General features: G+C 36.4%; 2 protein-coding genes across 3 annotated transcripts; one reads left to right on the top strand and one right to left on the bottom strand.

Annotated features, from left to right (window-relative positions):
• Positions 1–4,622: 4,622 nt before the first annotated feature.
• Positions 4,623–10,659, bottom strand: LOC123197451 (splicing factor-like protein 1). Of its 2 annotated transcripts, none has more exons than XM_044611763.1 (2): positions 8,151–10,659; positions 4,623–4,892 (listed from the first exon to the last, which is right to left on the bottom strand). In XM_044611763.1, the coding sequence occupies exon 1, from the start codon at positions 10,557–10,559 to the stop codon at positions 8,187–8,189; it is 2,373 nt and encodes a 790-aa protein (XP_044467698.1). In that variant the 5' UTR covers positions 10,560–10,659; the 3' UTR covers positions 4,623–4,892; positions 8,151–8,186. The 2 variants fall into 2 exon arrangements, with proteins under 2 accessions (XP_044467698.1, XP_044467697.1); XM_044611762.1 differs by having other exon boundaries at positions 4,623–7,075; positions 8,151–10,656.
• A 1,837-nt stretch (positions 10,660–12,496) lies between these two features.
• On the top strand, positions 12,497–14,557 carry LOC123197434 (putative pentatricopeptide repeat-containing protein At5g37570). Its single transcript, XM_044611742.1, has one exon. The coding sequence runs from the start codon at positions 12,561–12,563 to the stop codon at positions 14,229–14,231; it is 1,671 nt and encodes a 556-aa protein (XP_044467677.1). The 5' UTR covers positions 12,497–12,560; the 3' UTR covers positions 14,232–14,557.
• Positions 14,558–16,731: the final 2,174 nt, after the last annotated feature.

Raw genomic sequence — 16,731 nt, 5'->3', positions numbered from 1 at the left:
GAAACTAAAAATTACACTGGCATCAGATTAAATGCCATTCAAAAAAAATAAAAAATATTACAAAAATTCTTCTCTTCAACTTCTAAACAGTACTAACATCAGGCTAAATCCATCACCTATCCTACTTCAACAGAATCAGCAGATTCTAGGGCATGGGCCAACACCGATTAGCTTGTGAAATTCACGCTCCAATTCAGAGGGATGATTCCACTCCACTGTTTGGACAATCTTGTCAATTGCTTGTCGGGCAAGTTCCCGTTCTTTTTGCCTTTGCTCATTCAACTTCATCTGTGCTTCTCTAATTCCAGCTTCTACCTCTGCCTTCTTCCTTTCCCGCATTTTCTTACTCTGAATCATCTTGTCTTGAGCCCTCAAAATCGTTTCAGCGAACCTACTCTTGAGCATTGCCTTCCGGATACTTGGGTCTAAATCAACCCGTGACGTTAAGGAGAAGTCATTTGAATGAGAAAGATTGGTGAAAGAAGAAACCACAGAAGCCATAATTTTGCGCTGTTATCTTCTGACAGAAACAGAAAACTTGACTCAGATATGAAGAAGAAAGAGTAGACAGATTGCAGAAACAGACAAGTTAAGTCAACTATGAAGAAGAAAGTGTAGAGAGAGGTTTACAGATCAATTAACGCAGAAAGTGAAAAATCAGAAGGAAAGAAATAAGTTGGGAATAAGTAAAGAAGATAGTTTCTGTTTAAATCAACTTCCAGTTTCGTTAAAGAGCCGTTGGAGGCCCGGCAGCGGGAATTCAGGAAAGACGTTAGAATTATTGGCTTGGCGGGAAAGTTAGTTGGACAGCTGGTTTAAGGATTTTTTTTTTTTTAAATTTTTCCACTAAGGAAAACCGTTTCATATTATTTTAAAAAATAATTAAATTAATTATAATGAAAAATATCATCACACAGGCAATCGCAATCTAATTCAGCCAAACTGCAGGAGAATACACACACAGCACAAACACAGGCACAGTTTAATGAAACATTGCCTTCGGCAACCCTGAAACCATTCCACTTGACAGAACCATTCCTTGAATCTGGAAATGGAACAAGTTAACCCCAGAAGAAGAGAGGAATGTAATCCCTATACACTAAAATTCTTCACATTTTTTAGTTGCGTTTGTTACTGCTATGTATTCTGCCTCAGAGGTGGATAATGTCTTACTATTAAAACAATTTGACAATTTGATGAAGCAACTATGCATTTCTTCAAGTAACAACAAATCTTAATCATACAAGTCAATTTAACAACTAAACATATCTCATCAGTCAATTACAAATCAGTTTTGGTATTAATATATGTAGTTCAGCTGGGCACTGTTGCTTTGAGTTGAGAAAATTAATGGGAAGTATCACAGATAGGAGGAAGCATTTTTTCCTCAATTCAGTGGTGCTTCAGATTCTTGTACAATAAGATCCATGCATAGCGATGAGGAGAATAATGTTGAGGATGATGAAGTTGAGTTGCAGTGGACTGCAGTAGAAAGATTAGTATCAGGAATCCGCATGCGCTGTTTAGCCTTTTTCAATATCATGTGCCGTATTCACTGAAGGGTGTTTAGATGTTACTGATGTATGTATAAATATTGCTTTCCCCTCTATTTCATTTTTCAAGTTATTGCTTTTTCTCTTTCTGATGCTCTTGAGTTGGAAACAAGTAACAAAGGAGAAATAGGGAATAGTAGATTCTTAAAAAATAATGTGGTTTAGATGAGATTTCAAAGATGTTATATTCTTTTGATAATGTTCATAACAGAAAAGCAATCTGTATGTTCATTATTGGGCTTGTTACTTTTAAAATTTTAAGAGCTTTTTCTGATAATATTTTACCTCTCAACAGTTTCCAGAAAAGTAATACAGAAGCAGCTAAAAAGGTATTGAAATAATATCATATACCATTATGGTTTTTCTACCTTGGATGTTCACCATTTTGTAAGGCAGAGACAGTCAGGGAAAGATAGCACAGAAGCTAAGACCTAACTAGGCCTACACAAAAGGAGACAAACCTTACACCCTCATCTCTTGGAGACCTATCTAAGTTCCTACAAAGATAGGCTTCAAGAGGGAGGATAACCAACCTAAACTAAAATCTATATTTACACAAAAAGAGTAGGCCTAGCCAGGGCAGCCAATAAATACAAAAACTCTGTCCAAATAGTATATTTCTTAGAATATTTATCATTTACACAAGATGAAGGACATCAAACAGCCTCTACGAAGAAACCAGAAATAAATCATAGTCAAAACCCCTGCTGCAGAATTGAAAATGGAAGGGTGTCACAGCAAGACACTTATAGGAGGATAAGCAGACAGAAGAAACACACCAGGATGCTGGAGTCTGGAGCATACAGTGAAGGTAGCATGATCAAGATTATTGGCTCTTGGACTGCACAGGGAGGATGTTGCATTTAGAAAACTGGATTAGGACTGCAGAATGGGAAAGCAAAACCAGACTGAGGGAAAATGCTTCTGCAGATTCTGGAAATATACAGCCTGCAGGAGAAAACTAGGAGTGATCTACCTCAAGCATAGATGCGCCTGGATAAAGATAAGCACTGGGCAAAATTCTGGTGCAGCCTGAGGCAGAAAACCGGGGAAAGATCTGGGCTGATAGGGTCTTCAGTGGCTTGCTAAGAAGCAGAATTAAGGATGCACCTGGAAGAAACAAAAATAGAGCATAGCACCTGGGCAGAACCAAGTTTCATAATCCTGAGTAAAAACAGAATTAAAAGCAGCAAAAAAAAAAAAAAAAAACACAGTCTCCACCAGCTTGCAAATTCAGGAGATGAATCCTACCTGGAGCCGGCAGTTTCTGCTTTCTAGAGAAACTGGAAAAAATACTGGACATTGTAAGCTTTGAGGAATTGGACTGCTACACACAAGGGGAATATCTGCAAAATTTGCAGCAAAATAGACATGCTGCCACCAAGTTCTTTAATCTGTCAGGAGCTGAATTACTGCCCCAAACCTGGCCATGGCAGAAATCTAGAATCCAGAAGAGCAGCTTAGACAACAGCAAAAGGGGAAACATCAACCTGTAAGAGATAGCAGTATCTACTAGATGCTCAGCTAATCTAGGCAAGCAATCTGACATGCATATCAACAGCAAATTTAACATAGAAAAATACTTGCGGAATTCCAAAACCATAACCTGCAAAATGAACACCCAAAGAAAAGGACTACTCATGTTTGTCCTCTCTAAACACAACAGAATTACGAACTACATTACCTTCAAAGAATCCCTCTCATGGATGCACAAAGAAGCATCCACAGAAGGGAAAGATTAAGATAACTTACCCACTGTCAGCATAAAAATAATCATATAAAAACCATTTCCCCCAAATACTTTAAGATACCAGAAAATGCAAAGACTCTAATAATATTCACCACTTTCCAACACATAATTCACACATGCAGGTAACACATTTCATGAGGCCTTCCCTTTTGATTATATCAAAAGTAGTAAATTCCCTAACTAAAATTCAATATGCCCTCTTCACATAACAATAGAATCTGAACCAGAAAGAATGATTTACTACTTACAAGGGAAGTGCCATTATTCTCAAGATACCAAAATATAACGTATTTGTTAGACCATCAATCAAGCAAGTTTACAGAAAGGGAATTAAATAAGTCAAAGACAAATTTTCAGGCAACGAATTGGCTATCATAATCTCAAATATAATGTATTTGATTGTATGTTGTACAGACAAGTTAAACGCAGAAAGTAATGTTATACAAGTGAAGGTGGTTTCCTGTTTAAATAAGTATAGAAAGAGCCGTTGGAACCTGGCAGCGGGAATTCAAGAAAGATGTTAGGATTCTTCGCTTGGCGGGAAACTTGGTTTAAGTTTTTTTTATTTTTTAAATAAAGTATGGAAATATTCATTCAAAGGAAATAAGAACCTATATCCAACAACCAAGAACAAGCAGATGAAAAAATAAATAAATAAAGAAGAAACGGATATGAACGATTGTTATCTGAGAGGGGTTGGGTTGCTGTCGTTGTTGTTGACTGAGTTCAATGGCAAGTCAGCCTGTTCTTGCACAGTTCGTTTGCAGCAACAGCAAAAAGTCAGAAAACATAAACGAATCCTACTTTCTAATGAGGGTTTAGAAATGAAGTGAATGGAGAAGCAGCTGGGTCTTGTTTGGTCGTTTTCTGTTACCTAGTGTTCCTGTTCCGTTTCTAATAAGCCTAAACCCTTGAAAACGGAGAAGTCAACAAATCGGACAGGCAACCAAGTAACCAAGTTGTTAGCTATTGTAGAATGGATTTAAAAACCAAACCAAATCGAGCCACTTATCAAACTGGTTTCGATTCATCTAAAAATCATAACTGGATTTGATTTTATCAGTATAAAAAATTAATTTTTCTTCAAAAATTCACTATGAAAATATTCAAATTTTCCAATAAATCAAGTTTTATAAATTCTGATGATATTTCAAGGCAACCTCATGCAAGCTTCCAAACTTGTGTTTGACCAAATCAACAACAAACATGAATGAAATTTAATTTAAGCAGCCACATCTGTTTCCTGAGTATTATATGCCCAATTCATATACCAATTATAATATGGAAAAAGAAAAAAGAAAAAGGCAATACACATACACTCAGCAAGAATTTTGTTCTCGTAAACCTGGTATTAAGAATTCAACAAGAAGCTTGAACACAAATGGCCAAACCCGACAGACCAAGTACATTGTGCAATAAACTTAAACAAGGACAGAACATTTGAGTTTCCAGTTCATTCAAAGTCCTACAAGTTACTAACTCTAACAGCCGATACACAAAATATCTTCATCAATGAGCATCCACAACTGGTGACGACAATCACTGCCTGGCAAACTTCTTATCATCTCAAAGAAACAAACCCTGACCACCTTGTATACAATGAGGTTAGCACATTATTGTAAATAAGTTATAAAATACATAAACAATTATTTCACATTCCAAGGGAAGCCTGGTTGGGAATGTAAAACTATGACTATGATAAACAATAACTTGTACTATTTCTGTTTTTGAAATATCGTAGAGAAACCTGCATATCAGAAAACTTCACTGTAAAAACTCAAAAAACAGATAGCTTTTTTTATGTAAAAAAACAAATACAATATCAACAGATGCAAAAGATTGCACTGCTCTTTTGATATAAAGAAAGATGGCAGCAGAACCTCCAACATTGATCTAAATACATACCCCTAATCTAACTATCCAATTTCAATCAAACAAACTACTAACATAACTGTGGTTAAATCCTATTCAATTTACTATTGCTATTGTTCTTTCTCTAAAACAAATAAAAAGTTAGGTATTACTAACAATAGTAGATGCAGCAAATATAAAGTCATGTCATCTTCAGTGAATCCCACGAATTCATCCAAGCTAATCTCTGCACAAATTATAGGGCACTTTTAATAATAATACCATTCTTCTACACTAAGAAAATAACGGGATAGCATATAAAGGGAAGTTGTTGGAGATCACTGAACCTTGATGTAAGATATCTGTACAAGTCTTTTGTATGTTTAAGGTGAAATACATGGAAACATGCATTTCCCCAACAATGTACTTATGCACATCCATACATAGCTATTATCTGTATGACTATTGCCATTTTAGAGCGAATTAATAAACAAAATGAGAACACCAAAAATAACATGCATGCTGAAATGATAACACCTCTTTTTTTATTACACAACAAGAAAACTTTAAAGGAAGTACTTACAAACACACAAAAACTGGAATCAGAAATCATCAGGGCACATACCCAGCAGCCATTTTTAAGATAAAAGTTATCTGGTTCTTTGGTGGTAATAAAGAAGGCAGTTGTCCATGCAAATTATATAACTTCAATGCATTCGAAACATGTCAATTACTTAAAATAGAAATAAGCAAAGTTCAGTGACCCACACATCCACACAATATATTAATTACTATAGACAATGCACATATCAACCAATGTAAAATAACGTTTGTAAGGTTCCACATTCCTATCCTTGATCACTCTCTCCCAACCCCGAACCACCAAATCCTAAAAAGCCTAATAAGTTATATTTGTTGGCTACATGGAACAATCTTCCCAATATATTATATATTATGGGCACTGTGTCTTCATCTAGAGATTAGGTGAAATTCCTTTCAACTAATTTAATCACTCAGCTGCTCCAATTTAAAAACATCACTTCTAACGACTCCAGAAATTTTCTAACCTTTACAAATCTTATGAAAAAGGAGGAACAAAGAAGAAAGATCTGTCACCATTTGGTTCCTATATCAATGTTGGAAATATATTAGTCACTTTTTGACAGTCTAGAAGAGCAACAACACTAAAATTTTTTTTGCTAAGATACAACATTTGAACTTTATTTTTCTATTTTTGACAAAAACCACCAAAACTAACAGCCAAACGCATGATTACCAATAATAAGAGTTCTTTTACCTGCCATAAGAAAACTAGAAAAAAAATATCAGAATAGGTTTTTTGGACAAAAAAAATATATATATGGAAACTAAAAATATATAAACAAAGGCAAAAATAGTAAACTTCTTCCACATACCCCAATGCCTTCGTTTCTTAAGATATGCTTACCTTCTGGCCAAGAAAATGAGAGAAGAATACCAAGTAAACTGCAGAAGCATGCAAGCAAGATGGTATATACTCTCACAGCAAAATCAGTATTATCACAAATATGAAAGTGAGCTAGGCCAAGTGACCAAATCAGTTAAATCATTCAAGGAAAATACAATTTAATAACAGAAAATGTCAGTAACCAGTTCACATAAAATAGAAGAAAAACATTAGCAGACAAATATTGTAAAGGAGGCAACAAGCATCCATACGAAACAAAATTAAGTCCAACAAGAGAGAATTTGAGTAATAAATGGGATTAACAGCTTTTAAAATGGCATCTCCAAGATGTGATTATATGAACTGAACTTCTGCCAAATCTCTGCAAATGTCATAACAGTACAGCAAGGTTAAAGATGTGAGTCCCAAACTTCCAACAAACTCATGGCAAGAGGTAAGAAATCAGGTTCATATGTGCTCCAAGAAACATTAGGCCTGTAAAAATTATCCAATAATAACAAAGAGAAAAGGTTAAGAGACATAAACACATAATGCAAACTAGGGGAACACTGTTTTTCATGCTTATCCCATAAACTACATTCACCATATGAGAGGAGAAAATAACAAGAGAGAAGTGATTAAACCAACATATGGAAAACATAAACTAGTTGTATACCCATATAATCAAGTCCAACATTGTGATACAGTTAAACGGATGATAAAATCTAAACATAATCTTTTATATATATATGATCAAAAATTCAATAAAACAGAGCACCAAAATCACATTGATCAAGAATTTGGATACTTCTGCATTCAGTTTTGTAATCATGTTAAGAGACAGATCATATACTTATGATGCAACAATACTTTCCTCCCTACAAAATCCTCAAATGCTCCAAAAGCAAGCAAGAATACCAATATTGAATATAATAAAAATCCAAATGAGAATGATATTATGCAATGGTAAGACTAGTCAAACTAAATAATCGGAATTGTTGGATTTGTTAGTCTCTGCCCTGGCTGTTACCACTGATCAAGCAACAAACATTGTTAGTACAAAAAATTAGTTCTGGAAAACACTGGTGAAGGTGAGAGGCACATGGTTTATCAATGTGGAATTGTTAGTTGATAAGATAGGTCTTTAGAGTCAGTCTCCCCAATCATCATCAACTATATTACATTTTGAGAAACATTAGCTATCAACAACTAGAAGAATGGCACAAACTAATCATAGATTTGGTGCAAAATTTAACAGCTATACACAAAGGTTTCACTTGAAATACAGTTCAATTCTAGATATGAACCCTTAAAAGTGTTGGAAAAATCTTGTAGAAAAACTCTAAAACAAGCAATAAATAAATTGTTGCAACAAGAAACAAACATATCTACCTAATTCCTACAAGTCACACAATATGAACACCCAGGTCATGTTGCCAGAACCATATTTGGCATTTCAAAGTTATCAACTAGTTAAACTGGAAAAATGCTTAGACAAACCCGATCCAAGATCAATAAAAAATCATATGCAACCACCAAAAGAAAAATCTAATCTGCTGGTTCATATTACCTCTCAATTAAGAAGCAATGGTTGGAAGGACCCACATCATTTCATCTCTGCCATAAACTTCTCATACTCAGCATCTGCACCATAAGTTGCCTTTTCTGCAGAAGAAACAGGAGGTGGCACCGGAGGATTAGTAGCCCAAGGAACATTAACCAAGCTCTGTGAATGGTCCACTGTTGAGGCTGCAGCAGGTGGAGGAGGAGGAGGAACTGCAGTGTAGTAAGGTGGGTAACCCAATGAGGCAGTTACATATGCAGGTTGAGCATTTGGCAGCATTGGTGCCACAGAGCTCCCATACAAATTTGTTGATAAAGCTGCAGCAGAAGTGCTGCTTTCAGATTGCACACCTGGTGGAAAGCTTTGTTGTTGTGCTTCAGTTGCAGTCACAGTCTGTGATGGGGCACCAGGCTGAGCTGTCTGCACTGTTGCAGGATATTGCACTCCATATGGGGGCATTGGTTGACCAGGAACAGGAGGGTACATGGTTGAACCAGGAGGAGGAGGAGCATAAGGAGCATAAGGTGGAGGAACTGGTGGTCCCCATGGAACTGGAGTCCCTGTGTAGCTTGCAGGGGGTGGATTTGGAGGAGGGCCACTTGGTGTAAACTGCTGAGATGGATAGCCACCAACTGGTTGAGAAGCAACAGGGTAAGTGGGAACTGCTGATGTTGGAAGGCCAGGAGGCACAGTAGGCTGAGGCGGCTTACCAGCAACTCTTACAGCAATGGTTCTCCCCTCAAGACGGTAACCGTTCATGCTTGCAATAGCATTATTAGCCATCTGAACATCAGAATACTTAACAAAACCATAACCTTTGCTTGCTCCAGTAACTCGGTCCTTGATAACCTTAGCCATCACAATATCACCAAATGATGAAAACAGCCTAATCAAACTGTCATCATCAAGAGTTGGTGGTAAATATCCAATGTACAAATTCGTATCATCAAATTCCTTAATGGCTGTAACTCCATTTGACCCTAGCCCAGGGTGTGAAGTGTTCCCACTGCTTCCAGTTTGCCAAGGTGGATTGCTTCCATAAGTACCGGGACCTAAAGCCAAGGTGGAACTTTGTTTGGTAGCTGATTCAGGAAGAGTTCCTCCTAACTCCGCCAAGAAATTCTGATATTCATCATCCATTTTTTTCCCAGTTGTTCCCTTCACTGGACAATCAATAGTTGGATGGCCACCATCACCACAAATCTTACAAAGCACATCACTCTTAAAAGTTGAAGTACGCGAGGGACATGCATACTGCCGATGTCCCGGCTCACCACATAACCTACAATACTCCTCATCCCTTATAGTCCCATTTAAGGTAGCAAGCTCCCTCAACTGCTGTCTTTTATGCTCATTCAAAACCTCATCAACTGGCTGCAACAATTTTTCAACCATTGCAGCTGCAGCCTCAAGTGATTCCTGAGTCTCTGCCTCCACCAACACATGCAAATCCTCATTCTCTGATAGGTCTGGCTTCAAATCCCTCTTTTGTTGCAGCCTTCCCTCTTTCACAGATCCTTTACCCCGAATCACAATCTTTGCACCTGTTTCCCTCTCCATTCTCTTCTGAGTGTTTCCTCTTGGTCCAATAATCAGCCCGATAAAATTATAACCTGGATACTCTTTCATTGGTATATAAAGCTTCTTGTGAAGTTTTGGAGGCCTGTAATCCGCTGGTGGCTTAAATGCTGGATTTCGTTTAATAATTTGAGATATAATCTCCTGTCTCTCTTTATTCAATCTCTCTCGTGCTCTATATTCTCTAGTATTTATCCTAATTCCCATATTATCATAGATGGGTTCAGGAGAAGGACTTCGCTGCCCATCTGGTCTATCATCTAAAGGCAAACCAGATTGCAACATTCTAGAAATTTCTAGTAGCCGACTATTCAAAGCTTGAATTTCAGGATCAAACTCGATACCTCCAGTGAAGTCCTTCATAAAATCTGGCAACTGAATAAGGGGCTTCGGCTCGTCATCTGCCCACCGTGATTTCCGCTTCCTGGTCCCACTCCCCGAGTCATTATTATTATCCACCTGATTTCCGCTGCCGGTCTCAGACGGAGGCGGGTCCCACCTGCTACGACGGCGTCTTCTGCTACTGGTCTCCTCCTCACCTCCCGATTGATCCTTGTCGGTACCGGAATGAGTATTTGTCAGACCATTTTCCGACAATAAAGGCTTTTGCTTAACATAGTCGGCGATGACGTTATTATTAGAATTATCACTGTCCCTGGCGTTGTTGTTATTGCGGTCGTTTTCGGAGGCCTTTTGGGGAATTTGAGAATCGAGTGCCAGGGTTTTAGGCGGGTTTTGTGAATCGGGATCTACGGTTTCTGATAACGGAGGGTCTTGATTTTGATTTGGAATGTAATCTAGGGTTTGAAATTGGGAGTTGGAATCAAGAGATTCCATGGAGGCAGAAAAACGTGTGTTGGTGAGATGTCCGTAAACGTTAAGATTGTGAAAGACTGATTTATGAAGAGGATATGCCGTGGATTGGGACCTAAAAGGGCCGTCAGGCCTGGAGATTGAAATCACTGGGTCGGGTTCGCGCAGACGGGTACCGTAAAGTTTATAAAGGTGAAACAAAACGAAGACGGGTTGTTGGACTTGGCCCCATTCAGTCTATCCAGTTAGTTATTTAACCCAGGTAATTTTCTAAACAAGCTGTCATAAAGGGTTAAATGAATTCAATCGAACTTATTTAAACTGAAAAATAAGTTTAGTTTAAATGAACTCAAAATTAGTTTAATTATAATAAATTTGAATTTAAACTTGAACTATAAAATTTTGATACGAATCGATTCAAATGATGACGTTTTAACTTTTATATATATTAAAATGATAACACTTTTGTTTTTTGGTTTACTATAAATCGAATCGAACTTAAAATCTAACTTAAACTTGAATTTGAACTCAAATATTCTCAAACGAATTAAATTTGAATAATTTTAAGATGAATTCAATAAGGTTCAATCCGAATTTGTCTTAATTTGATATATGAATTCTCTCACTAATGGAAATTATGTTATTAATTTATTACCATCATCATACATATTAACATCTTTAAATTTAATTTAATTTAATTGTAAAATAATTTTCTAGCTTTATGAATAAATTAATTATATATTCATTTAATTATATCAACATTTCAAAAATGAAAATAAAAATATTTATAAAATACTGAAGAAAAAGTTAAAATAAAAAAAACACACACAATTAGGGTATTGGTTAAAATAACCTTTTTTTTTCACTTTATATATATATATAACCACATTTTTTTCTTATTATATAAATATAATTATTTTTTAAGTTAATTTTATCTTTAAAAGAAAAAAATTATGATATTTAGGGTTGGTTGGATGAGTTGACTAGATAGATTGATTAGTCGGTTAAGTACTTGACCAACCAATCTTTTACTAGTCGAGCCCCCAACCAACCACCTAACCAACTACCTTATCAACCTTTCTTTCACATTTTCATCTCATTTTACCTCTATTTTAGTTTTGATTAGATGCGTAGATGAGTTTTATGTCTTGACTGAGTAAGTTTATGTTTGATTAAGTGAGTCTTAATTGGATAAGTATAAAATCTAAGGATATTTTAGATATTTTATATTTTACACTATATATGTATAATAGAAAAAAAGGGCTGCATACAAGGAAAAAAAGTAGACTATTTTAATCAATATCTCATTCTTTTCGAGTGTTTGATCATTTTATGAGTTGATGGGTCATAATACGATTATAAGAGTAACAATGATAAATAATAATGTAATTTAGTTTTATTTTTAGGATAGATTTGAGCTCACTTAAACTCTAATTCGGATCAATTTGCATAAAACCAATCTCAAATTTGTCAAGTTTGCTACCAAAATGTTTAAGTTTGACTTGTTTCAAATAAGTTGAGATCAAACTTAAATCAAACTTTAAACTTAACTCAATATTAAAATAATATTATTTTAGTTAAAATGATATCACTTTATATTGAATTTTTCAACCTTGTGAGTTTGATGAGCCAAATACTTTCAAAATTAAAGTTTGAACTCGAAAATATTAAATTTTTAAGCTTAAACTCACTTAAATTAAGCTCATTCAAACTCAGATAAACACAGTTTAAATTTAATTATAATTATTTTATTATTAATTTAAAATTATCTAATCATATAATGATAGATCATCACTAGTATCTAAGTGGTATTAATTATAAATATACTTAGTTGTATTATTTATTAAATCTTTTATATTGTGACATGTGCAAGAATTATTAAAAATTCCACTTGTAATACATTTTGATTGATTTAAAATGTACCATACTTGTTTTCATCCTGGCAACCGCGTATATATTTCATCTCTTAGTAAGGGTGAATGGGCTTGGATATCATGTATCCTTGTGTTCTTTGGCTTACTTTCCATGCCTTCCTTCCCCCCACAGCCTATTAAAATCGCCGTCACAAGACCTTACTTCCTCCCTTCCATCACAACTCTCTTGAAAACATCTAAACTTCAGACCCATCTCCACCAATTACACTCTCACCTCATCAAAAAAGGCCTTCAACAAGACAACTCACTTATTTCCCATTTTATTTCGCTTTGTCACTCACTTGGCGCGTCTCTCGCTTACTCCACTTCCATTTTTAATCAAATTGTCACTCCCAGTACCTTTCTTTGGAATACCCTTTTAAAGGGGTATTCCCAGAATTGTTGTTTTCTTGACGTTTTCAAGTTTTTTGTTCGTATGATTAGAGAGGGTGGAGTACCTGATAAATATACGTTTCCTTTTGTAATTAAGGCGTGTTCGAATGAACTTGCATTGAGAGGAGGAGCTGCGATTCATGGGGCTGTGATTAGGTTAGGATTTGATGATGATGTTTTTGTGTGCACTAGTTTGATTGATTTGTATGGTAAACGGAAGGAGATTGAATGTGCACGCAAGGTGTTCGATCAAATGACGAACAGAAGTGTTGTTTCGTGGACTGCAATGGTTTTTGGGTACGTGAATGTTGGCGATTTAGCAGAAGCGAAGAAGATGTTTGATTTAATGCCAGAGAGGAATATAGTGTCATGGAATGCGATGATTGGTGGCCTAGTTAAGATAGGTGATATGAGGAGTTCTAGGAAACTTTTCGATGAAATGCCTGAAAGAAACGTGATTTCTTATACAACAATGATTGATGGTTATGCAAAATCAGGTGATATGGCTTCAGCTAGGTTATTGTTTGAAGAAGCTCCGCATAGGGATATTGTTGCATGGTCAGCATTGATTACAGGGTATGCACAAAATGGTCAACCTAATGAGGCTGTGAAGATTTTTTTTGATATGTATATGAAAAATGTTAAGCCAGATGAATTTATTATGGTAAGTTTGATGTCCGCATGTTCTCAAGTGGGTAGTTTGGAATTAGCTAAGTGGGTTGATTTTTATTTGAGTAGGAGTGAGATGGATCTTAATCGAGGTCATATTATTGCATCACTTATAGACATGAATGCAAAGTGTGGGAACCTGAATAGAGCGGCAGAACTGTTTGAAACTATGCCTAATAGAGACCTAATTTCGTATTGTTCAATGATACAAGGATTGTCAATACATGGTCATGGCACAGAGGCTGTCTGCCTCTTCAATAAGATGATAAGTGAGGGGTTGATTCCTGATGAGGTGGCCTTCATAGTCATTTTGACTGCTTGTAGCCATGCTGGGCTTGTGTTGGAGGGTTGGCATTACTTTGAATCTATGCAAAGTGTGTATTATATTGTTCCTTCTCCTGATCATTATGCATGTATGGTTGATCTTCTCAGCAGGACAGGACACTTAAAAGCAGCATATGACCTTCTAAATTCAATGCCTGTGGAACCTCATGCAGGTGCTTGGGGTGCTCTGCTTGGGTCCTGTAAATTACATTGTGATGTGGAGTTAGGGGAGTTAGTTGCCAAAAGGCTTTTTGAGCTTGAGCCACAAAATGCTGGTAGTTTTGTGCTTTTATCCAATATCTATGCAGCGGCAGACCGCTGGCTGGATGTTTCTCTTGTGAGAAAGAAAATGAAAGAGAGGGGGGTTAGAAAAATACCTGGTTGCAGTTGGGTTTAGTTTATAAGACCGAGTTTCTCTGTATATTCTATTTGTTCCCAAGGATTGGAGATGTTCTGGATTCCAAATTTGTCCAAGTCAGAATCTTATTGCTTGGCATCCTTTTTATAGAATTAAACTTGAAGGAATTTTAATTTCTTCAAATTGGAGGGTAGAGCATTTAAGCCCTGCATCTTTTGGTCTTGTCTACGATATCAATTTTGTGCAATCTTACAGAGTCTAAAGGCTTTTTTTGTGCAAATGTAAAATTCATCTCCTTAAGTTGGTGCATCATGATGTGGTTATTACTCTGCTGAACGCAAAAAGATTTTGGAAGATTAATCCAAGCTGTCTCTGTCGCACATTACTCACCAATATCTATGAATTAATCCTGAAGCAGAAATCAAGCGCCCAATTGCATTTACTGTTTTCACATGTTAAGGGTTTGGATTTTATGGTGAGAAATTCAGGAAGCCGGACAGGAAGGAATACTTTTATGTGATATATGATTAGGTGGCATAACCAAGACCTTAGTCTTGTGTTAATGGCAATCACACTCTTCCTCTTGTTCTTTGTTTTAGGAGGCCATGCTGGGGATGTTTACCTGGAGGCTGAGCTCATAACCAAAAGCGGCCATTCTAAATTCTCCTAGTTTATGTAGACTAATCAAAAGAGTAAAAATTCTTCTGTTGTTTGTAAAGCAGCCTTGTGGCAAAAGTTTATCAAAGGTATGTTCAAGTGCTTTAGATCTTTCAAGCAGCTGCGGGAGAAAAATGATTTTTATAATACCTTGATTTTTCTTCAAATGATCTGTAGATTTTTGTTGAATCAAAAAGTTCAATAGAGACTTTATGGATATTTTGGTATCCTTTTTATTTTTTAGAATTTATCCTCCTTCACAATCTTTTGAAATGTTAGTTTATTGTTTATCTGTAATTGAAATTATGCTGTTCTGTGGAATGGCAAATGTTCCTGCAGCTGTAATAGATGCTTTTGGTCTACTGCATATTAGATAGCTGTTGAGCAAAAGACCATTTCTTGCTGAATTAGTTGTATCTTTATGCAGTAGAAAATACAAGATGAAAAGTTGTAGGATATGCTGGAGTCGAACAAGAAACTAGATTTTATCTCTTGAGATACCCATAAAAAAACATCTCTGGGAAGAATGAATGCAAAGAAAACTCTCTGTATAATGGCTCTCCTGTCTCTGCTGTGACAATACATATAATGACGTAATCGTCCACGATTTGATGATCCTGAACCATATTTGCCATTTGAGTGAATACTTTCTCTGTCATCCATCCTTCTAGGCCTTTGCCAGTGGCACTGTATTTTGTTGAAGCATTGTATACAATGTGGTTTAATGCAGAATCTGAAGGGCATACAATCACTGTTCTATCACCTTGTCTAATTTGTTTACTCGCCCATTCTCTTAACAGAAGTCGATTAGTATCCTTGAGTGGACAAGACCAGTTCATGAGGATCATCTGGTCAAATAACTCAAGCAACTTCGGGTTGAAGAAGAGCAACCCTTGCCATAAAACATGAGTAAGCTTTGTATCTCGCATGTCGTCTTCTACCGCATCTGGTGTCATGATAATCAGTGTTCCTCTAATCTTTTGCTCTCTCATTGCTGTGACTGCATGCCAATGTGTCGATAACAGAAGAATGAGCCTTCTCAATCTTGTCAAATAGAACACCACTGTAGGGTGGATTCTTCACAGTTTTAGTGAATGAACAAACATTAGACACTATCAAGGTCAGGCTCCATATATTGTTCCATGTTGATTCGCACAAGGTAGTCTTCGTCATCATATAGTTCAGTGGCAATGGCCTTGGCGAGCTCTGCCAACAATCCCACTGGCGGTCCTGACCAACTACTCTCACCCCAATACTTCAACAAGACCTCCATGATTGCTTCAATCACATGGTCTTGTCCAATAATCGTCTTCTGCAACCGTTCTTGAAGCCTGGTGTATCCTTCCTGTGGTGGTGTACGAAGCCAAGAAACTGGAATTTCAATCGAATCACTAGCTATTTCTGCGATTTCTTCGATACCAATAACCTGTGTTTTCTTAAACCTGCTCTTAAACTTTGCAGTAAGTTGTTGAAAAATCTGAAAATAATTATGCATTCTCTCTGCATCGTGCACACGAGACGAAATCATCATGATTTACACATTCGTCTCTTCACAAACAAAACCAACTCAATCAAGTCATCTTTCAATTCCTTCTCCAAGTGGGAGAGCCAAGAATCTCTGTTGCAGCTATCAGCGTTCTCCTTCATAAGTTGTTCAAGTTCAACCAATGCCGGCAGAGTGTATTTTAGTTCATCAAGTTCCTTCTGGTGGTACTTCATACTATCTTTTCTTTGGCAGGCCTTGCAAAGAGCATCAATGGCTCTCTTCTTTTTCTATTATAAAATCTGAACTTTTAAATGATCATTTTAGATTCGGTTTAAGAATGCCATTAACGTAGGAAAAATATGCCTTTTGCCCCCTGAATTGGCATCCCAAAATCAC

Source organism: Mangifera indica, chromosome 15 (assembly GCF_011075055.1).
Source record: "Mangifera indica cultivar Alphonso chromosome 15, CATAS_Mindica_2.1, whole genome shotgun sequence".
Taxonomy (NCBI): Eukaryota; Viridiplantae; Streptophyta; class Magnoliopsida; order Sapindales; family Anacardiaceae; genus Mangifera; species Mangifera indica.
The sequence above is the reverse complement of the archived record's forward strand: the minus strand, read 5'-3'. Positions and strand labels throughout refer to the sequence as shown.